Here is a 24,837-nt window from a genome sequence, read left to right as displayed (position 1 = left end):
AGCTGGCACTGGAGCTACAGACTCTTCAGAGCTTGCTGTTTAGTGGGAGAGAGACAGACCGTAAGAAGATGACTTAGAAAAGCAGCAGTGTATATACAGAGGTATGCACAGGGTGCTATGAGACACACTGGGGGCTCAGGAAACGGCTCCCGAGGATTGTTACAGGAGAAGGGAAGTCGGTTCCAGATTGTGAAAAGCCCTTGTGGTATTGGGGGCGGGGGGGTCACTGAGGACTTCTTGGGGTAAGGAGAATTAAATTATACGTCCCCAGTGAAGGAGAGTGGGTGGCACGAGGTCCCATTTTAACACTCCAGATAAGAGAGGATAGAGGCTGTACCACTTTGAGGAGAGGGCAAAATGCATTCAAAAACTCTAATGAATAATCCTTCTGTAATGCAGTTTGATACCTCATACAGAGGGAGGAGTCACTGTTTGCATACCTTCTGGGCAATCATGTTGCATATCTCAGGCAGGAAGTCCTCACTGAGGAGCTTATAGAGCTGCCGTTCTCGAAGGGAGGTCCTCTCGCGAAAACTCTCTGTGACCTGTCTCCATTCTTCTTCTGTTTGGCACAGGAGCCACCAAGTGCCTTGACCTGGCCCTTGGGACCCTAGAAAAGAAAAGGACGGGTTCAGTAAATAGATCCCACTAGGAACATTTTTCCTATTTATTCTCAATTTCATTTTTACCCTAGGTCATGATCAAAACCAGGGAATCAGAAAAAAGGGAGACCTATTACTTTTTTAATTTTAAGGTTGATAATGTATACTTTTAATTTTTCTGTTACTCTCACTGTTTACAACTAAAAGTTAAGAATGCCTACAGGCAATACGAATATAACTTTTGTGAAGTTCATAAGATAGATTTTAATATCCTAGAAGTGATTAAATGTAGTTACTTTCTATGCAAATGATTTTGATTTGAGCTTGTGCAGAGTCTTCCTTGTTTCATTTACATTGAAATGATGGAAACTGATATTTCCCACCAAACTGATGCAATTTGGATTAGAGAAATGAAATCTAGGTAGGAAACTGGTATACCCCCTTATGTAGTAAAGCATTTTACATTAAAAAGATAGCTCTTTGAGAAGTTGCTCACTCTTCCAACTGTTTGGGTGTCTATTACACTGTGCCCAGGTAACAGGGCACAAGTGAAAAGACCTGGTCCTTACCTGTAGTTACCCCCGTCAGATGGAGAGATGGGCACAGGATAAGAGTGAGGAAGAGAGAACTGAAGGGGAAGGAGGCTAGTTAGAAGGCCACTGGAATAATCTTAACTGATTTGTATGACTCTGGAAAATGAGAGAGTCACCATCATAATATAAATCGACCACGTGTACTTAATACTTTCTAAACTCCAGCAAAGGTAATTACCATTTCTTGTCTGTGGCTCAGACACCAAGGAGTTTTCTTCCTGCTTTTCACTGAAACACAGGAAAAGGAGGCACCAATTAAAACAAAGACATGTCCAAAATTGTTCTGTGCTTCCCCTATAAGGTACACCGAATTAACTTAACACAAGGAGAGAGAGTGTGTGTGTGTGTGTGTGTGTGTGTGTGTGTGTGTGTGTGTGTGTGTGTGTGTGTGTGTGTGTGTGTGTGTGTGTGTGTGTGTGTCAGGGGGGTAAGGTTAGGGGAGGAGTAACTCTTCTGAATAAACAAACACCAGGATGTAGGTGTGTTGGTTATAGAGGGAAGAAACACCATATAGGAACCCAATGTTAGGGTGACATCAATGCATAGGAAAATATTAACTTTGAAAACATTTTTTTGTAATCAAACAGAAGAATTAAGTTTTAATAGTTAAATGCCAAGAAAAAAAGAACAGTAGGGATTCCAATGTCCTTCTCTCTGATTCAGGGCTGCACTGACGATAAGGCATATTTAATTTAACCTCATATAAAGTAGAGGGTAAGAACATAGGTTCTGAAGTCAGACTGCCTCTACTCAAGGCTTGCCACTTACCACATGACCTCGGGAAAGTTAATTAACTTTCCTCTAAAATGGGGCTATTAATAATGCCTACTTTACAGGGATGTTGGGATTAAATTATAAAATACAAAGTGCTCACACAATAGCTTCAGTATCATTGTCATTTGTATTCTTGAGTTGTACAGGACATTCTCTGTGGACTTTTCTTTTTGGTTTGTTTTCAACTATCTAAAGCAGTACTCTTCCATAGAACTTTCTGTGAGAATGAAAATTTCTATATTGCTGCTGTCCGATATGGTAGACACAAGCCACATGTGGCTACTGAGTGCTTGAAATGTGGCTGGTGTGACTGAGGAACTAAGTTTTAAGTTTTATTTAATTCAAAACTATTTACAGGGGCCAGCCCGGTGGCATAGTGGTTAAATTGGTGCACTCTGCTTCAGTGGCCCAGGGTTCACAGGTTCAAATCGTGGGCGCAGACCGACACACCGCTCATCAAGCCATGCTGTGGAAATGTCCCACATACAAAATAGAGGAAGATGGGCACAGATGTTAGCTCAGGGCCAATCTTCCTCACCAAAAAAAACAAAAAAAAATTTACATAACGTATTGGATACAGAACTCTAAAGAATAAAACCACCAGTAGAGGGTAGCACAAGTCCATGTATGCTTGCTTAAATGATTCTATATTCCCAACACTTGAATTGTTGGTACTAGAGGGAAATGGAGATAAGCATAAAACAGCTTTCTGAATATAGGAGGAGGTGTGGATTGCTAACAAGATCCAGAAACAGGGGTCATGTGTACAGAACATGCTTAGAGGACATTTCTCACAAACACTGGTAGGAGGAAAGTTGCAATCTGTAGTCACAGTTCTGGGAAGTTAAGTAGAACACTGATTTTTATGTGTAAAAAATATCAAATTCTGATTGATTTATTCATAATCTGATCCCTAGAAATACTTCTTAGTGGTTAATAAGCAACAGAATGAAATTTGGTCTACTTTAAGCATTTAGATTATTTAGTAGTTCTAAAATTTAGAAGGAAGAAGCAGTTTCTCCTGTGTTGTTAGAATTTTTAAGAATATGACCTAACTTCCATAGATGGATAATGATAGGTCTGATGGCAGAATTTCCTAAAAGATAATGACGTATAAAATAAAACTTCCCCAATGTAACAGAATCTCTTTGCTAAAATTAAATATAAAATAAAGACTATAAAAATGTTTAAGATCTTACCTTTTCTTTATTGTAGGAAATTGTATTCTAAACAAAATAATGCATGTTTGCTACTAAAATCTCCATAACAGGAAACAATTAACTCCTAAACTCATGTATGATATATAATTCTATTAAAGTGCTGATTATTAGTCAAACCTTAATCATAGAATTAACTTGCTCCAGGCTCCTATGGAAAAATGTGTGGCATAACAAATTTTAAAAGTTAATACATAGTGGGCACTTACTATGGGCCATGCATTGTTTTCAGTTCGTTACCCTGTCACATTCACTGTCTTGTTCAATTGAATCCTCATTACTATTAGTGCCCCCACTGTCCAATAAAAGAACAGGCTTAGAGAGGGGAGGTAGCTTGCTGCAAGTCGTGCAGCTAGGGCTTCCTGATTCCTAGTGCACACATGGTCATTTCATGAGGGGTCTGATTGAGATCTCCATAAATTAAGTCCCACGTCCTTCCCATGGCGCGAGTGAAAATCAAGGATGAAGAACAAGTGAAATGAAGGTCCCTCCCAGCATGAGGGTCTAGGACCACCACAGACTAACGAGATTTTCTTACCTCACTGTAATCTCTTCCTGGAGTTTCTTCCGTTTTGGGGGTCTTCCTCTTCTTTTTCCTGTTTTCCCAGGAACACCTGAGACATTCTTTTGTCCTTCACTTTCCCTAACAAATAGTATATTAAATAGAAATGTTCTGTCATAGGATTGATCATATGATTTTTAGGTCAGTAATTACAGTTTTTCTGGTCATGAGGTTACTAAAAAGGACAAAATGCAGCAGTCACAGGGAGAGAACAGGGTGACTTCCTGTCTTCCATTATTAGAATGTGGGACCAAGGAAAACTGACATTCTATAGTATGAAAATCTGAGTCAGACCTAATACTTTCTTAATAGCGAGCACTGCTCCCAGCAATAACAAAGTCTAAATAAAACAAGCTGGTAGCAACATTCTGGGATGCTATGGAAAGGCGGTCTCTTCCTCACTTAGTAAGGCTTACGTTTCAGGCATTCTTTAAGGTCCTTCTGGTCCTGTACTGATGGGGTAGATCATCAATTCTAGCAGAAACAAGTTCTCGAGACTTGACTATGAGAGAGGAAAGCTGTTGCAGTGAAATGCCTGTCCTGCTGAGAAGAGCATGGTATAGAGAAGTCTATGGGAAGCAAAGCACACGCCTCAAGAATGCCCTATCAAACACCACCACCTTTCACCATTCTGGTAGCAGAGGACACAGATTGATCCCTTTTAACTTCCGTATGAAATAACTCCTTGCATCTCTTTGTGGTATGCTGTTATGGGGAATTCCTTCATAAGAAAATTTGCCACAGAATTCTGATACATTTAATTTTAATGACATTTTGGTCCAGTAGCTGTCAGAGCCCTGGCCTTCCAGAGTGTACCTGCTCAAAGAGAGCTCTCCGCTGGATCTTCCTTGTACTGGGTCCTCCTTGTACATTCGCGTTCCATAGAAATACCAATAGAGTGCCCCGGAATTGTCCTCACCCAATGGTTCCACGCGGAGACTGTCTGCATCCAGACCCTAGGTAGAAAAAAAGGGAAAAGGTTTGGGGAAATGTGGAACAAAAAAGGAAAAACTAAAATGAGGATTCAAAATTTATACTCAGATATACCTCATATTTAAAAAATGCCCTAGCATCTTATGTAATTTTCATTCAGGGCACACGGAACACAGACAGAATGAGAAGGTAGTACCTTCTTTGAAGAAGAGGATATGCAAATATTTCAAATGCTTCCCATCCCCCTCATTGCCCCCATTTTACCAAAGCACCAAAAGGAATTTTGACGAACGTATTATATATTTGGTTTGGACTTATTGTTATTTTATGTGTGCATCCATAAAAGGGAAGACAGTTACAACAGAGTGGAATCTGATGTTGTGAAGCTTTGTCCCACGTGATCCTCTGTTGTAGCTCCATCATAACCTACAGCAACCTCTCATACCAGCTGAGATCCAGCAACACGGCTCCCAATTTACCCCAGGGTATGCCCTGCATCGGCCTTCCTGCTACTACTGAAGTCCTTGAGTGCTCAGCAAAGACGGTGCTAAACTGCACAACGATTTTTATACCATGTCCATGAACAGGGCTGAAATAAGTCATCAACACATTTAATCATTTCTGACTGAACAGGATTAGAAACTGACCTCACTATGAGTGAAAAGCAATAGCCCTGTACACCCTCCCTCTGAGAGAGACTTCTCAAATAGATAACGACAATAGAATATTAGAGGGAGGGAAGAGAGATTTACACCTTCCTTCTCCAACACATTTTTTGTAATGTGTATGTATGTGTATAGCAGGGATGAACTTCACTTGCATATATGGGGTTAAAGTTCTTAGCATTTTCAATAAGTATTTCAGTATGCTAAACCCAATTTTAGATGTTGGGAAATAAAATTCAGTGGCTAATTTAGTTGCAATTTTGGCTGATGCAAGGAAGAACAAAGACGTGCCTCTGACTGTTCCTATGTCTGCTGGAATTCAGCAAATGTAAAGGAAGACAAAACCAAACTAGGAATTCAACCAAAATAACATATACTCATAGAGATGCATGGCCTGGATTCCCTTGGCCATAGCGGTCATGGTTTTGTATCCACTGTGACTGTCAATCAAGAGTCCCAAGACTAGTAACACAAGCTCAACTCTGGCTTCTCTCAGTATTTCAGGTTTTACATCCTGATTGCTGGCTCCTTTTGCTCTGGGGAAAGGGCTCGTCCGTTAAGCACCTTGAGAAGATCGAAGACGTCATCCGCATCCAACCGATAATCACAGAGGCGGTGCAGGATCTCCACACGAGTACGGAGAGGCAGCTCCTGGAAACTGGCTTCTCTCAGAGGATTGGGTTTCCCTTCTTCAAGCTCCCAGCGGTAGTTGATGATGTCCTCCAGGTAGCTGTGGAACGTCTGGGGCCTAACACAAAAGTGCATTAATGTAAGATGTAGAGGACGGGTGGGAAAAGGGGAGAGAACTGATGGCTGGACAGCTGACAAACTTTCAACAGAAAGCAGGAAATGAGAAAGCAGTAATGGGAAGGGCCTGACACCCCCTTAGTGAAGCTTCATGTTATTACAGCATCTACTTAGACCTTCGACTATCAAATGCCAAAGAAGATAAAATATGTTCAGAGCGTTTCTCATTGAATAGGTTTTTTTTTTTTTTTCCTGTCAGGAAGATTGTCCATGAGCTAACATCTGTGCCCATCTTCCACTATTTTGTATGTGGGATGCCACCACAGCACGCCTTGATGAGCACTGTGTAGGTCCACGCCTGGGATCCACACCCACAAATCCCAGGCCGCCGAAGCAGAGCACGTGAACTTAACCACTATGCCACCTGGCCAGCCCCTGAATAGGTTTTTTTACTTTACACCCCAAAAAGCATATTCTGGTGAAATAAGTAAAAGTTTTAATAATCAACGGTATAGATTGTGAAACTGAGGAACAGTCTTTCCTTCACTCATACAATTAAAGAGACTCGCGAGAGTGCAGATGGATATTCAATTCAAAATTAGGTCCACAACTTAGATGGCAAACACAAAAGAAACTCAATGTATGCCTAGTCTAATCAACTTACATTTCAGGTTAAGATGCAAAAGTGGGAAAACTACTCCAGAAGACGAGCGGCTACTCCAATGTGCAACTATAATTTTGTATTCTGTTACATATAAACTTTAGGGCATGTTACAAAATACTATATTCTAAATTTTGAAGATAGTTTTTCTACAGGAAACATTTAAGACAATTTGATGGCAATTTAAATTTTTTCTCAGGTAGAGGCTAATTGGCAATTCCACAACTGCATTTTGATGAGTACCTAAATGTGCCTTGTAAAGTGCTATTTAATTGTTAAGATGGTTATTCTATGTCTCAACTATTAAAGAATCTGGATATAGGGGCCAGCCCAGTGGCATAACGGTTAAGTTCACCTGCTCCACTTCGGCAGCCCCGGGTTCGTAGGTTCAGATCCTGGGTGCGGACTTACACACTGCTTATCAAGCCATGCTGTGGCAGGCGTCCCACATATAAAGTAGAGGAAGATGGGCACGGATGTTAGCCCAGGGCCAATCTCGCTCAGCAAAAAGAGGAGGATTGGCAATAGATGTTAGCTCAGGGCCAATCTTCCTCACCAAAAAAAATCTCACTAGGCAGGGGCTCTGAAGGAGTTGTGTGTCAATATAATTTTTAAATGAGGCCTGTCCCACGGTGACTTATCATCCACAGTAGTTATATTTGCAGAAAAAGTCAGAGGAAACAGTCATGGAAAACAAAACAAAGGGCCTTAGGCAGATAAATTAAACATTTTGTTTTTCAAAGAGAAGAAATTTTATTTCCTTACTATTGATACCTCAACTGAGTAAAATGTGAATGTGTTAGCTTATCAAAATGCAGCATAATACCTCTAAATATCAAGGATCTCACAAATTTGATTTGATTGAAGCATGCACTTTCAAAGCATGAGCACAGGCATATGAACACCTGCTTGAACCACAGTGCCTTTGGACTAGCTTCCTCTCCCCACCGCCTGTGGAGCTGGTGCTGCCCGTCAGGAGGCAGGAGCTGGGCAAAGAGTACTTCAAACTGGCGGTAAAAAGCAGACAGTGTGGCAATGGTGAATTTGAAAATAAAACGTGTATTATTTATTTATTTATTTATTTTTGTGAGGCAGATTAGCCCTGAGCTAACATCTATGCTAATGCTCCTCTTTTTGCTGAGGAAGACCGGCTCTGAGCTAACATCTAGTGCCAATCCTCCTCCTTTTTTTTCCCCAAAGCCCCAGTGGATAGTTGTATGTCATAGCTGCACATCCTTCTAGTTGCTGTATGTGGGACGCGGCCTCAGCATGGCCGGAGAAGTGGTGTGTCGGTGCGCGCCCGGGATGTGAACCTGGGCCGCCAGTAGCGGAGCGCGCGCACTTAACCGCTAAGCCACGGGGCTGGCCCAAAACGGGTGTTATTTAAAAACTGCTTTTTCAGTAGCAAGGAGTATGAAGATGACAACTCTCTTTGGTAATAAATGCCTTTATCTACCACATGCTTTCTAGAATTTCTAATGCACACCAAGTATCCCAAACAACAAGGCATGTTTTTCCTGCAGTGAAGTAAAATGTGGAATCTATGACATTGAGATCATTTCACCAGAATGCAGCTTTGCTGGAGGATGGGGTAGGAGACAGGCTGGGCCAGGCTAGGGAGACCTTCCTCAGCAGACCAGTCCAGCACACACTGTATGTGTATAAACAGTGCTGTTCTTTGTGCCTGCAATCTGTCTGAAAGCCCCTACTTGTCTCAGAGAATTGCATGTCTGAGATTCCTTTCCAATAGCCCTATTATCCTACTCAGTTTCTATTACATCACTTGTGCTAGAAGTTTTCTTAAGGCATCTCCATATCTCCTTACCAAGAGATACTTGAGGGCTTACAATTCAAGATAATTCATTTTCCTTGTATATAGATAAACCTTCTCACAGAAATCTATATCCCTTTCTTTTAAATATCAGAAATTCAAGGGGAAAAAAAAACTTTTGAAGGCAATCTGGCCAAGAGTATTTGAAACAAAAAGCCTTCAGGAAGCCAAAAATCAGGCTAATACTTTCTACTTAGTGGTTCTTAATCTTCTATTGGACATAAAGCTCTTTAAAAATCTGATTAAGACCATATATTCTGGGCTGGCCCCGTGGCTTAGCAGTTAAGTGCGCGCGCTCCGCTACTGGCAGCCCGGGTTCGGATCCTGGGCGCGCACCGACGCACCGCTTCTCCGGCCATGCTGAGGCCGCGTCCCACATACAGCAACTAGAAGGGTGTGCAGCTATGATATACAACTATCCACTGGGGTTTTGGGGAAGACAAAAAGGAGGAGGATTGGCAATAGATGTTAGCTCAGAGCCGGTCTTCCTCAGCAAAATGAGGAGGATTAGCACAGATGTTAGCTCAGGGCTGATCTTCTTCACACAAAGAAAAAAGACCATATATTCCTTCCCCACAGAAAAATGAGCACACACACAATTTTGTGTGCACTTTCAGATTTTGCTACTTAAAGAAAGAATAGTGGATGGGCTGGCCCCGTGGCTTAGGGGTTAAGTGCGCACACTCCGCTGCTGGCGGCCCGGGTTGGGATCCCGGACGCTCACCGACGCACCGCTTCTCCGGCCATGCTGAGGCCGCGTCCCACGTACAGCAACTAGAAGGATGTGCAATTACGACATACAACTATCTACTGGGGCTTTGGGGATAAATAAATAAATAAATAAAATCTAAAAAAAAAAAAAAAAAAAAAAAATAGTGGACTATGCTGCTAAAAAGGGATATAATATTTTTAAAATTTCTCAGACTATAGTTCTAAAGTTTAGGTTGCCCGGAACATTCATTGACTTATCCATTCAGCTCAGTACAATTCCCTCTTAATGACTTAAATACCTCTCGTCTTTCTAAAATTACTCAGAATTATAATGAAAGGTTTCAGTAGAATATGGTAACAGGGCTGGCCCGGCGGTATAGTGGTTAAGTTCGTCTGTTCCACTTTGGTGGCCCCGGGTTCACCGGTTCGGATCCTGGGCATGGACCTACTCACCGCTCATCAAGCCATGGTGAAGCAGCATCCCACATAGAAGAACTAGAAGGACTCACAACTAGGATATACAACTACGTAATGGGGCTTTGGGGAGAAAAAAGAAAAAGGAAGATTGGCAACAGATATTAGCTCAGGGCCAATCTTCCCCAAAAAACTTAAAAAAAAAAAAAAAAGGAAAAGAATATAGTAACAAAAAGATCAAACCAGCTGGAGGTTCTGAGCACAACCAAGTATACTCTCTTTCTTGTCTGAAAAAAGTTCCAAATGCTCTTAATGAGCAGCTTTTAATTATGCCTTTTCCATATAATAATGAGAGATAGAGAGAGACAGAAAGAGAACCACTTTCCACACTCCCAGAGTTAGCCATTTCTTAGAACCCCAGCAGAGAATTTCCCAGTTTGCTTCAGACAGAACATGCTTCCACTGGTGAGACCAGTGCTGACAAGGATGGCATGACCTGAGTAAAGTATGTTAACACAAGTCTCAGCCGGCTGGAGCTGGCAGAACTATGGAGGACAACGAATTTTAATATTTGCAACCTGTTTTAGCAAGATCATAGATAAAAAGAAGGCTCCTGAGTTCTCTGAGGCATGAAAGGGCATCCCTAGTCTACTTGCAGGGGAGCAATTAAGGCATGGCATCCTGCGTAGCACAATGGAGACTGAATGAAAAATCCCACTCTCCCGTTTGCTACAGCTCTTTGTGAAACAAATGAGGTACACGTATGCACAGTCAAGCCACAATTAACATGAGTACTGGATTGAGATAAAGATTTTGGTTCCAAGTGAAGCAACAAGTAAAAGGCTCTATAAGATCATTTGATAAAGCGTTTATTCTTAAAGATCGTAAAAGACCCAGGTCAAAATAATTTAAATAACATCTCTTCTCTAGGGCTGTATAGCAGCTGCTGTAGTCAACATATCCTAAAATCATAAGGATACATTAAAAATCACGGCAATTTCAAATTAAAGGAAAATATGACTAAGACACAAAATATATCTTTCAGCAGGGAAATGTAAATAATATAGATTTTACACGTGTTTATGAAAATTTACCTTGGGTAACAACGAAAAGTATTAAAAGTCAACCGGAAATCAGCATGCGATAATCTCTAAAAAGATCAAGGACTTTTTTAAATGGAAGTCAGATGGGACCCTAAATACTATTTGTATGAATTGGGAAGTCTGAAGTGTCAGGTGTAAGATGTGAAAAGGTACAATAAGAATTCTGAATAGCTTCTGATAATTTAAGGATGCATACTGCTAGCCCCAGAACCACTAAAATACACACACACACACACACACACACACACACACACAAGCCAATAGAGGAAACAAAGTGAAATGCTTAAAAATAACGCAAAAGAAAGCAGTGAAGGACCAACAGAGGAACAAAAATCAGAAGGAAGCACAAGAAAAGATGCTTGACATCATTAGTCATTTGGGAAATGCAAATCAAAACCACAATGAGATACCACTTCATACCCACCAGGATAGCTAAAACAACAAAAAAAAAGACAGATAATAACAAGTGCTGGCCCAGATGTGGAGAAATTAGAACCCTCATACACTGCTGGTGGGAATGTAAAATGGTGCAGCCACTTCAGAGAAGTTTGGCAAGTTGCTCAAAAAGTTAAACATAAAATAACCACATGCCCCAACCATTCCACTCCTAGGTATATACCCAAGAGAAATGAAAACATTCATCCACACAAAAATGTGTACAGAAACATTCAGGCATAGCAGCATGATTCATAATAGCTACAAAGTTGAAACAGTGCCAATGTCCACGAACTGATGAAAAGATAAATAAAATGTATATCTACACAACAGAATGTCTTTCAGCCATGAAAAGGAATGACATACTTCATTCATGCTACAACATGGATAAACCCTGAAAACTTTATGCTAAGTGAAAGAAGCCAGACACAAAAGAACAAACACTGTATGATTCCAAGGAAGTAAATTAGTGGTTGCCTGGAACTGGAGATTGGAGGAAACAGGGAGCCGACTGCTAATGGGTATGAGGTGTCTTTTGGGGATGATAAAAATGTTCTGGAATTAGATAGTGGTGATGACTACATAATTTTGTAAATATACTAAAAACCAATGAATTGTACAGTTAAAAAGAACTCCAGAGGAAGAAATGGAAAATCAATCATACCAGTAATTGCACTAAATGTAAATGAACTAAACATCTCAACTAAAAGGCAGAAACTGTCAGACGGAGCAAAAAAAAAGCAAGACCCAACTATAGGATATCATCTGTAAGATACAATTTAAATATAAAAATACAAACAGTAAAAGGATCGAAAATTATATGCTAGGCAGAATGAGCACAAGAAAACTAAATGGCTCTATTAATACCAGTCAAAGTAGATCTAAAGATAAAAAGCCAATTCATTAGGAATATATAACAAAGCTACACGTGTGTATCTAATAACAGGACACCAAATTCATGAAACAAAACCCAAGAGAACTAAAGGAAGAAAAACAGAAAAATCCACGAGCATAGCCAGAGATTTTTAATATCTTTCTCATTAATTAATATACCAAGTAGATAAAAAGAATCAATGAGGACACATCTCAAAAATACTACCAACCTACAAAAACAGACACACAGATCAATGGAACAGAATTGAAAGCCCACAAATAAAACCACACACATACAGACAGCTAATTTTTGACAAAGGAGCTAAGAACATACAATGGAGAAAGGAAAGTCTCTTCAATAAATGGTGTGGGGAAAACTGGACAGCCACATGCGAAAGAATGAAAGTGGACCATCTGCTATTGCCATTCACAAAAATTAACTCAAAATGGATCAAAGACCTGAAGGTGAGACCTGAAACTGTAAAACTCCTGGAAGACAATATAGGCAACACACTATTTGACATTGGTCATAAAGGAATCTTTTCGGATGCCATGCCTACCTAGACTAGGGAAACTAAAGAAAAAATAAGTGGGACTTTATCAGATTAAAGAGCTTCCATAAGATAAATGAAACCAGAATCAAAATGAACAGACAACTCACCAGCTGGGAGAAAATATTTGCAAAACATATATCTGACAAGAAGTTAATCTCCATACTATATAAAGAACTCACACAACTGAACAACAAGAAAACAAACAACCCGGTCAAAAAATGGGCAGAGGAAATGAACAGATACTTCTCCAAAGACGATATACAGATGGCCAATAGGCATGTGAAAAGAGGTTCAACGTAACTAATCATCAGGGAAATGCAAATCAAAACAACACTAAGGGCCGGCCCCGTGGCTTGGTGGTTAAGCGCACGCGCTCCAATGCTGGTGGCCTGGGTTCGGATCCCGGGCGCGCACCGAGGCACCACTTCTCCGTCCATCCTGAGGCCGAGTCCCACATACAGCAACTAGAAGGATGTGCAACTATGACATACAACTATCTACTGGGGCTTTGGGGGGAAAAAATAAATAAATAAAATCTTAAAAAAAAAAAACAAAAAAACACAACACTAAGATATCACCTCACGCCTGTTAGAATGGCTATAATCACCAAGACAAAAAACAACAAATGTTGGAGAGGATGTGGAGAAACAGGAACCCTCATACACAGCTGGTGGGAATGCAAACTGGTGCAGCCTCTATGGAAAACAGTATGGAGATTCCTCAAAAAATTAAAAATAGAAATACCCTATGATCCAGCTATCCCACTACTGGGAATCTATTCAACGGACCTGAAATCAACAATCCAAAGAGGCTTACACACTCTTGTGTTCACTGCAGCATTATTCACTATAGCCAAGACATGGAAGCAACCCAAGTGTCCCTCATCTGACGACTGGATCAAGAAGATGTGGTACATATATACAATGGAAGACTACTCAGCCATAAAAAAATACAAAATCGTCCCATTTGCAACAACATGGATGGACCTGGAGGGTATCATGTTAAGCGAAATAAGCCAGACAGAGAAAGACAAACACCATACGATCTCACTCATATGTGGAATATAAACCAACACATGGACAGAGAAAACTGTAGTGTAGTTACCAGGGGCAATGGGGGTAGGGGGTGGGCACAAGGGGTGAAGGGAGACATGTATATGGTGATGGACAAACAGAAATGGACAACCCAAAATCTCACAATGCTATAAACTATTAAAACATCAAGGAAAAAAAAAAATACTATCAACTTGACCTAATTTACATGTACAGAATATTGCACACAAAAACTGCAGAATATATATTCTTTTCTAGTGCATATGAAATGTTCACCAAGATAAATCATATGCTGGGACATAAAATAAGAATAAAAAAACTTCAAAAGAGTGCAATCTCATAGAGTATATTATCTGAACATATGGAATTAACTTAGAAATCACTAACACGACTATATCCAGAAATTAAATAACACACTTTTAATAACCCATGGATCATAGAAGAAATAACAAAGTAAGTTAGAACACGTTCTGAATGGTAATAAAACCACAGTATATCAAAATTTGTGGGAGGTAGCCAAGCACTACTTGGAAGGACATTATAGCTTTAAATGGCTGTACTGAAAAGAAAAAAGGCTCAACACCAGCACTGTAACTTAAGAAGAAAAAAAGGAAGGGCAACCTAAAGCCAAAGTAAATATAAGAAAATAATGAAGATAAAAATCAGTAAAACAGAAGATATTAATAAAATAGAAAGGCAAACAGTAGGTGAGGTAAAAAGTTATTTTCTAGTAAACATTTGGAAAGCTGGGAAACCTGTAGAAAGAACAAAGAGGGAGAGAGGAAGAACAAATTACAATACCAGGAGTGAGAGTGGAGATATCACTGTAGATCATACATTCAAAGGATAAGGATAAGAGAATATTATGGACAGCATTACAGAAATAAATTCGCGAACTTAGATAAAATAGACAAATTCCTTAAAAAATGTTCAAAACAGGGGTTGGTCCAGTGGCGCAAACAGTTGGGTGTGCGCGCTCTGCTGTGGCGGCCCAGGGTTTGCCGATTCGGATCCCTGGCGCGCACCAATGCATTGCTTGTCAAGCCATGCTGTGGCGGCGTCCCATATAGAATAGAGGAAGATGGGCATGGATGTTAGCCCAGGGCCAGTCTTCCTCAGCAAAACCGAGGAGGACTGGCAGATGTTAGCTCAGGGCTGATCTTCTCACACACAAAAAAAGTCAAAACGACTTACCAAAAATGACTTAAACAAATAAAACACCTGAATAGCCTAATCGATTAAAGAAAGTAAATCAGTCAATAATAATCAAAAACTTGCAAAAGAAAACTACGAACCCAAAGGCTTTTAGTGATGAATTCTTTCAAATATTTAAGGAAATGTTTGAAATAAATTAAACAAACTCTTTCAGAAAACAAAGCAGGGAACACTTCTTAACCCGTGTACCAAAACTTAATTAAGATTTATAAGAAAATAAAATTACAGACTAATATTCCTCAGAAACAAGTACGCAAAAATCCTCAACAAAGTATCAGCAAATCGAATTCAGCAATATACAAGAGGGACAACCTTCATCATACTCAAAGGTGAAAGACTGATTACTTTCCCTCAAGATCAGGAACAATATATTATGGGTCTTAGCCCACACAGTAAGACAAGAAAAGGAAGAACAAGGAGTATAGAAGGGAATAGAAGAAGCAAAACTTTATTTTTTTCTCTTTTTCTCCCCAAAGCCTCAGTACATAGTTGTGTGTCATAGTTGTAGAGTTGTAGCTCTTCTATACGGGATGCCGCCACAGCATGGCTTGATGAGTGGTAAGTAGGTCTGCACCCAGGATCTGAAACGGTGAACCCTGGACCTTGGAAGTGGAACGTGCAAACTTAACTGGTCTGCCACCGGGCTGGCCCTGGATGCAAAACTGTTTTTAATCACAGACTATATAAGAAATCCTCAGGAATCAACAACAAAATCAGTAAAACTAAAAAGTGAATTCAGGAAGACTACAGGAACATGGTCAATACACAAAAATCAATAGTATTATATATATACCAGCAACAGATGGAAAATAAAAAATTTTAAATAATTCCACTTATAATATCACCAAAAAATATAAAATACTTAGGAACAAATGGAAAGATGTCCAATATCTTTATACTGCAAACTACAAAATATTACTGAAATCAAAGAAGATAAACAAATGGAGAGATACATATCATGTTCAAGGACTGGGAAATTCAATATTGCTCAAAATGTCCATTCTCTCCAAGCAGGCTTTTTCAAGACAATCTGGTACTTGTAAAAATATCAGACATACAGATCAATGGAATAAGGCAGAGAGTCCAGAAATGGACTGAACATACATGATATTTGTAAGGAAAAAAATGAAAAAATTTTCTACTTCACACCATATATGAATACTAACTCAAAATGCATCATAATGCCAACTGCAAAAAGCTAAAACCATAAAACTCAAAGAAAACCTTCTTGATTTCAAGGCAGGTCCTGACTTCTTAGGTATAAAAAGTATGAAACATACTAGAAAAAACTGATAAATCAGACTTCAACAAAATTAAAACTTGCCAGTCTTTGAAATACACTGTCAAACAAATGGAAAGGCAAGCTACACATCAGGAGAAAATATTCATAACCCATTACATATCTAGTCACCAGGGAAATGCAAACTAAAACCACGAGTTACCACGTTATACAAAACAGAATCAGTAAAATTAAAAACAACAAATGTTGGCAAAGATATGCAGCAATTGGACTGTTCATATGTTGCTAGCAGGAGTATAAATGTTGGAACTGCTTAGAAAATACTTTGGCAGTTTCTTAAACATACTCTAACCATATGACCCAGCAATTCCCAAGAGAAATGAAAACACAGGCCCACACAAACATTTGTCTGCAAATGTTTGTGGCTGCTTTACTCATAACAGCCCCCAACTAGAAGCAACATACAAGTCCACTGACTAGTAGACAGATACACAAATTGTGATATATTTTTACACTGGAATACAATTTAGACCCTCCCTTCCCAAAAAGGAACAAACTATTAATACACACAGCAGTGTCGATGACTATCACACAGACATTACGCTGACTGGAAGAAGCTGGACATGAGAGTACATACTGTATGATCCCATTCATCCGAAATTCTAGAATAAGGTAAAACAATCTACAGTATACAAATCAGATCAGTGATTGCCTGGGGTGCATTGTGGGGGGCGGGGGGGGGGCAGGGAGGGGGAGTAGATTTAATGCAAAGAGCACTTTCTGGGAAGATGGAAATGTCCTATCATCTTGAGTAGGATGGTAACTACATGGTGTATTCATTTGTCAAAATAACACTGGCATGCATACTTAACTTGTGTGAATTTTATTGTATTTAAATTATATCTCAATAAAGATGAGTTTAAATAAACATATTTAACAGAAGTATTGTAATTTCCAAAAAGTTAAATAATATTTCTATACAGGGCAGATGGGACCCCGAAATACTAAATACGTTTGTTTTTAAGTGACTGTTGAGAATCTATTATAGAACGTTAGATACATAATTAACCATGAGAAGTTAAATTTACAATCATTATAAATTTCTACTTAGAGTGGAAACCACAAGAAAGTGAAGGGAGGACCACACTGAAGCATGAATTAGTCTAGGTTATCTTTTGGTGCCAAATATCATCATAACGAGCATTTAATGGAGGATATATTTATACTGCTTAAACCATTACTCAAGACACTGATGCAAATCTATCTTCACTTTGACAGCTAGGAGCAAACCAGAAACTCCTGATTTTCCACCCTGTGCTCAATTATGTTGGGCTACTTCCCAGTGAAGAAAATGAAATGCTGCTGAAAGACTGACTAGCTGATGAATCACTTTAAATACCTAAAGTACATTTATTGATACAGGCCCATAAAACCGACTGGCTAGAATTACAATTCCAGGGAGAATATAGGAGAAAAAGTACGGAGCATTGTGAAAGTCATAAAAAGTATGTTACTAACAGTTAAAAACTGTTTTTAAGTTTATACACTGAGGGGAAAAAAGGAGAAAGCCCAAAATAAAGCAAGAACCCACGTGTCCACCATCAAGCTTAAGAAACAGAAAATAAGCAGTACCCTAAATTAGCGGAACTTCAATGTGCTGGACCAGCACATCAGCATCACCTGGAACTTGTAAAGAATGCAAATTCTCAGGCCCCATCCCTACCTACTGAATTAGAAGATGGTGGGCCCAGGACTGTCTTTTAACAAGCCCTCCAGATGATTCTGATGTTCCCTAAGGTTTGAGAATCACAATGTTACTACCCCTTATGTTCATCCCCAGCTACAGTTTTCTCCCTTCTTACCAGGTATAATCACTTTCCTGAATCGTTATTCATCATTCCCTTGATTTTCTTTATAAGTTTTCCATATATATCTATCCTCATTTAGTTTTCCATTTATAAAAATACAATCACGGGTATGTATGCTTCTGTGACTTGCTTTATTTGCCCAACATTATTCTTTGGCCTGATTTATCCATGGTAGTGTATACAGTGGTGGTACGGCTGCTCTCAGTTCCTAGAGGCACAACATGGCTGCTTACTTCCTCAAAACAACAAAGGAGAGTCCTGAGAGTGTCTGATAGCAAGACGGAGTCTTACATAATGTAACATAATCAGGAGTGACATCCCATCACCATTGCCATGTTCTAGCAGTTAGGAGCAGGTCCTGCCCACACTCAAGGGGAGGGGACCTCAAAAAGGCATAGAGGATTCCATAGGATCTTGGGGGCCCTCCTCAGAGTCCAACTGCCACACTCACTACCCATTAAGATACCACCCTTTCTTGGCAACAAAATGAACAAATTCCTGGAAAACTTTTGGACTGAGACTTTATTCTAAATTAGGTACAACAAATTCCTAAACAAAATATATAAAACAAAGTCAACCAAAGATGTGGTTGGAATCCAACTGCACTATTCAGAAAATGTTTAGACACATGTGAGATCGAATATCACAACAGCGTACGATGCAACATGCGTGGAAATGGCAGTCAGGTGACCTGGGTGCTTGTTCTGGTTTTGCTGCTTACCTTAGTTTCCTCACAGGTAAAAACACTTGTACCAGGTAATATCTAAAGTTCCTTTCACTTCTAAGATGCTGATTCTGAACTGCAAATTAATTTGAGATTTGAAAAACCTTTTATTATTATTGTTTTTGCTCAGGAAGATTCCCCCTGAGCTAACGTCCGCTGCCAATCTTCCTCTTTTTCTATGTGAGCCACCGCCACAGCATGGCCACTCACAGACGAGTGGTGTAGGTCCACACCAGGGAGCCAAACCCAGGCCACTGAAGCAGAGCATGCCAAACTTAACCACTAGGCCACCAGGGCTGGCCCTGGAAAACCTTTTAAAGCAAAGGTCCAAGATACAATTCAGGCAGTCCATGAACTTGGCTGAGAAATATTAATTTTTATTTTAACTAACCTATTAACTGAAATTTTACAACCTGTGCAATTATGAATGTAGGCAACAAAATAATTTTAGGAGTATGTGCATTTTTCATAAAAAGATATCAGATATTTTCATATTACATTACAGATATTGTAGATACCTTAGAATAACATTTATAATCAATACTTGAAGATTAAGATAGTAATCTTGAGAAATCAGGCTTGCTGCTAGAACATACTAATTAATGAGTTAAAGAAGCACATTACCATATCAAAAATTTGTTTCTTCAATATCTTACTAACTATATTTCAGTATAATTGGGTTCTGTTGTTATCGTGTTTATTTTACTTTGTGATTTCAAGTCATATTCTTAGATGTGGTCCACAGACTTCATTACAGTGCCAAAAGAAGTACACAGTACAAAAATAGCTAAAAACCCTTGCTTTCAGGAAAACTCTTCTCAGTAACGTTTCTCTTTTAATTCATTTACAGCATGGGGCTGTGGTTCAGAGGCTGGAGGTCTATAGTTCCACAGCTAGGGGCCAAATCTGCCCTCCATCAATTACCAGCTGTGTGACCTTGGGCAAGCTGTTTAACCTCTCTGTGCCTCAAACTCCTCATCCTTGATAGATGGGTGAGAGAACATTTAGAGAGCTGTTATAAGGATTAAATGAGAGCTCCTGAAAAGCATTTAGAACAGTGCCTAGGACAGTAAGGACACAGTATTATTTCCATAAGCAGACATATTATCACACTGTCCTATAAGAGCACAAATCTCAGTTTGGAGAAGACAATTAAAAAGAAATGTGGCTTCCGTACGCCAGTTTAAAGTTAAGACTGAGTTAGTCAAAATAGAACAGTAACCCATTTAATTTTCTAAAAACAGGGGCCGGCAAACTATGGCCTGTGGGCCGAATGCATCCGGAATGTCTATCTTTTTTTTACAGCCTGTAAGCTAAGAATGTAAAAAGCATTCATTTTGAAATGGTTGGGGGGAGGGGAGGAATCAAAAGAAGAATACTATTTCATGACATGTGAAAATGATATAAAATTCAAATTTCAGTGTTCATCAGGTTCTAATGAAACAGCCACAGTCAGTCATTCAAGTATTGCCTACAGCTGCTTCTGTACTATGACAACAGAGTTGCGCAGCTGTAACAGATCATGTGACCCACACCAAGCCTAAAATTATTTATTCTCTGGCCCCATATAGAAAGGAGTTTGCTGACCTCAGTTCTAAAATGTGCAAACAACAACAACAGATAACACACGGCAAGTTGCTTGAGTCAATGTCGACTTTCAGCTCAGCCATGTGTAGAAAACTAATGATAATGTTTCTACATACACTGATATAATGACTGATTTATTAAGAGCTCAAGACTGTTCTAAAGCTTTCCATAAATTATTTCATTTAATCCTCACAATAACTTTAGTGTGTATTATTATCATTCCCATTTTACAGATGAGGCAAGTTATGCACAAAGAGATTAAGGAACTTTCTTAGCTCCACAAAACAGGTTAGGCCTTAGAACCAGAAAAGGCAAGCATTCATTCGTCCAAATTTCTCTTTCTTTAGGGTGGGATGACTGTAAAACTTCAGAGAACAACAGTGAGCATGCAATCACTATAAATGCTTGCGGATACCACTAGTGGGACAAAGTATCACTTCGGGAAATTCCTTTCAATGGAAAAAGTCAAATCCATCACAGTGTTTTCTTCTCTGGGTGCTCATGACACAAGTGCGCTCAGTTTGTGAAAATTCACTGAGCTGTATAATTAAGGAAGGTGCACTCTGCACTCTTCTATTATACATTACACATCAACAATAACAAGTTTTTAAAAGGCTGAAACCTGCGCCTCACCCCAGACCAATTAATTCAAAATCTTGGGGCTACCAGTTCCCCAACTTATTTCACCATTCAGAAATTTTTTCCCCCTCGAGGAAAGATGTGCCTTGAGCTAACACCTGTTGCCAATTTTCCTCTTTTTGCTGAGGAAGATTCACCCTAACATCCATGCCCATCTTCCTCTATTTTGTATGTGGGTCACTGCCACAGCATGGCTGCTGACGAGTGGTGTAGGTCCACACCCAGAAACCGAACCTGGGCCACTGAAGTGGAGCACGCTGAACTCAACCACAAGGCCATGGGGCCAGCCCCCAGAATATTTTTATTTCACGTGTACTTGTTTTTTCTTTTTTTTACAAATAAAAATTACAGATTACATTTTCTGCAACGCTCTGACACCTCACAGGTATGTTTTGCAGAATGTGTTTCAAAAATGCTGGAAAATCATCTACCTCGTTGCCTCAGCACAGAACAGCAGGTTCTGTCTTTCATGGAAGAACTCTTCATCACACTGGTAGGACCTGTGCGGCCACCCCCACAAAAGGATAATGAATATTGCGAGCACTGGGCACCCTGGGCTCTTTTTGCTTCCTTCCACGTGAGACTCTTTTTCCTATTATCCTTCGATAGCAGAAAAATCAAGGAAGCAGCTGCTGGCAAAAGTGAAGGGAAGAAACTTCTTTCTCTCCTCCCCATCACAAGTCTTGAAAATTTTAGGACAATTGACTAGGGTCTTTTTTTTTTTTTTTTTTTTTAAAGAAATTAATGCCTCATTTCAAAAGAAATGATTTAGGAGTAACTGAGAGCGTGTTGTAAAAAGGAGGAAACTGACACTTAGAAGAGCTGCTGTAACTCAGCACTGTGGAAAGGGAGCAGGCAGTGCTGCACCTCTCCCGAATGCTGCCTCTGTGCAGCCCACGAAGACAGCAGTTGTGGAGAAGACAGGAGAAACAGGACGGAACGAACTCTATCAACATAGCTTTGATAAGATAGATACATTCTAAAATACAGAAATACCTATGTCTATTTGTGGGAAATACACACATGTGAAAAAGAAACCCAGGCAGTACACCTCACCTCAGGGAGGCAAGTAGGGATATCTGCTCTACACTATATTGGGTGATTTTTTTAAACCTAATTTTTTATACTGCCAAAATGCATTAATTTTATATAAAGAAGACAGAACACGAAGGGGTCTGAGCTATAGGCCTAAAATTCAGATTCTATGATTGATGAAAGATCTGAACTCCTGTTCTTTCAACTCTCTGTACTTTACCTTGCCCTCGTGGGAATTATTCATCTTCTAACTGGCTACATGACCTGATAAATAACTTAAGTTCTCTGGATGTGCTGTTTCCTCTCCTATAAAATGGGACCTTCTCAATCTATGAGATGACCTCCTACCATCTCTCCTTCATCACCTCACAAGAAGACTGAGAAAACAAAATGAACCCAAATGAAAATATAACAAATGACAGGAAAAGGTTGCATCTAAGCTGAAAATATTCTGTAGAACATCCATTATTTTCAAATTGTTTTTAAAGGGAATATTATTAATTTAAGTGTGTACTTTTTCTATAATTTCTACTAGAGACTAATGGAAATACGGGAGGAATAAAATTAAACTAGGAACAAGTAGGCTATAGCCATTTACTCATGCAAAGGGTAAATCAGAACCTCTTGGTGACCAGTCCTTTACATATACATATATATAGGGTCCACTAATACCACATGTGATGATCTACAATCAACTGGTTCTTGTCCAAAAGTCTATCAAAATACACACAGAATTTATGATATATTGTCAATAACTAAGTAAATGTGATTAGATGCAAGCATACATCTCACCAATAGTATTTAGTTTTGCACTCTGGAAGATATGGTCAATATAACAAAAGCATGTGCAGCAGACAGCCTTTAAGAGACCGCCAAAATAATTTCTGCCTCCTGATATTCACACCTTTGTATAATCCCCTTCCTTTATGTGAGGTAGAACCTGTCTGTGGCTTGCTTTTAGTCAATAGACCATGGCAAGGGGATGTCACTCTGACATGACTACGTTATGTCATACAGGACTCTGTCCTGGCAGACTAAAGCTCTTTTCCTGCTGGCTGCGAATACACAAATCGCCATGTTGTGAGAGGCCCATGAGGCAAGGGAACTGTGGGCGACCCGTGGGAACTGACAGCTCCCAGCCAACAGCCAGCAAGAAAACGAGGACCTCAGTCCTGCAACTGCAAGGAGAGGACTCTGCCGTCAAGCTGAATGAACTCTAATTTCTCCCAAATTAAGCCTCCAGATAAGAACACAGCCTGGCTGACACCTCGATTACAGCCCTGTGACACCCTGAGCAGAGGGCCCAGATAAGCCACGTACAGACTTCCGACCTACCAAACTGTGAGATAACAAATGTGTTTTTTAAGCTACTAAAGTTTCTGGAAATTTGCTATGCAGCAATAGAAAACAAATTCAGGGATCCTCCCCCCAGTTAATCCTCAAGATGACGGTAGTTCCAGCTGGTACCCTGATTGCAGCCTAGTAGGAGATCCTAAGCTAGACACGTCCAGCTAAGCTGCGCCCAGGTTCCTGACCCACAGAAACTGTGATATAATACGTTTTTGTTGTTTTAAAGTTGCTAAGTTTTAGGGGCTGGCTCCGCGGCATAGCAGTTAAGTGTGTGCACTCCGCTGCTGGCGGCTGGGGTTCAGATCCCGGGCGCCCACTGACGTACCGTTTGTCAGGCCATGCTGTGGCGACGTCCCATATAAAGTGGAGGAAGATGGGCACAGATGTTAGCCCAGGGCCAGTCTTCCTCAGCAAAAAGAGGAGGACTGGCATGGATGTTAGCTCAGGGCTTATCCTCCTCACAAAAAAAAAAAAAAAAAAAAAGTTAAAGTTGCTAAGTTTTGGGCCAGCCCTGGCGGCCTAGTGGTTAAATTTAGTGTGCTCTGCTTCGGTTCGGTTCCCAGGTGTGGACCTACACCACTTGTCTCTCAGTGGCCATGCTGTGGCAGCAGCTCACATACAAAACAGAGGAACATTGGCAAAAGATGTTAGCTCAGGGTGAATCTTTCTCAAGCAAAAAAAAAAAACTTGCAAAAAAAAAAAAACTTGCTAAGTTTTAGGGTAATTTGTTACACAGCAGTAGATAACTAACACGGCGTCAAACAGGCAAGAGTACAAACACTGAAAGGAAGTGGGTTGATAATCCTAGAAAATCAAAAGAGAAATCAATTAAAGAAAAATCAAGGTCAATAAACCAGGCAGATTCCAGATATATACATATAGAGGAATATATTCTAAAGTACAGTATGAATGTGATTCTACTCTTAACAGCAACAAAAATTAAAATAGCCAGGAATGTATCTGACCCAAATGAATAAAGTTGTAACTTTTTACTGCTTAAATAAAAAAGCAATCTCAATATTGTAAAAATGTCAATTTTGTCCAACTTCATTCATAGCTTTATTTGATTCTAATCAAAACAAGGGAATTTCTTATAAAATATGTAAAAAATCAGTAAAAAATCAAACTGATATCATACCAACAGGGAAGGGAAGATTTACTGCATAAATGGTATGAGATGACTTTAGCTATTTAGATCTTCAATCACAGCCTGCCCTCCTCCATCTTCATCATCACGCACAGAAGACTATAAGCTCCACAGGGGACAGGAGACACTTTTGTCCTACCAGCACCTAGGGGTTGGCGTGTCCTGGGCCACGTCCAGAGCTGCCGTGGGTAGAGGAACACTCCCATGCAACAGTAAAATAGAACAATCTGTGAGGAGGGCAGCCTGGCAAATTCTAAATGGGCATTTCTTTTGCTTGATCTTCATTCAACACACCAATAGAATAA

At 39.8% G+C, this 24,837-nt stretch overlaps 1 protein-coding gene across 9 annotated transcripts in view; it reads right to left on the bottom strand.

The window, feature by feature from the left end:
- CECR2 (CECR2 histone acetyl-lysine reader) overlaps positions 1-24,837 on the bottom strand; it is a 163,021-nt gene that overhangs the window by 36,549 nt on the left and 101,635 nt on the right. For all 9 annotated transcript variants that reach the window (XM_087442985.1, XM_087442984.1, XM_087442987.1 and 6 more), the window contains 5 exons: positions 5,911-6,094; positions 4,565-4,704; positions 3,725-3,829; positions 1,374-1,423; positions 441-610 (listed from right to left, as the gene is read on the bottom strand). In XM_087442985.1, coding sequence (XP_087299111.1) covers positions 441-610; positions 1,374-1,423; positions 3,725-3,829; positions 4,565-4,704; positions 5,911-6,094 — 649 coding nt within the window. The remainder of the gene's footprint in view (positions 1-440; positions 611-1,373; positions 1,424-3,724; positions 3,830-4,564; positions 4,705-5,910; positions 6,095-24,837) is intronic.

This window comes from Ceratotherium simum, chromosome 17 (assembly GCF_057802395.1).
Source record: "Ceratotherium simum simum isolate JZ-2026a chromosome 17, ASM5780239v1, whole genome shotgun sequence".
Taxonomy (NCBI): Eukaryota; Metazoa; Chordata; class Mammalia; order Perissodactyla; family Rhinocerotidae; genus Ceratotherium; species Ceratotherium simum.
The sequence above is the reverse complement of the archived record's forward strand: the minus strand, read 5'-3'. Positions and strand labels throughout refer to the sequence as shown.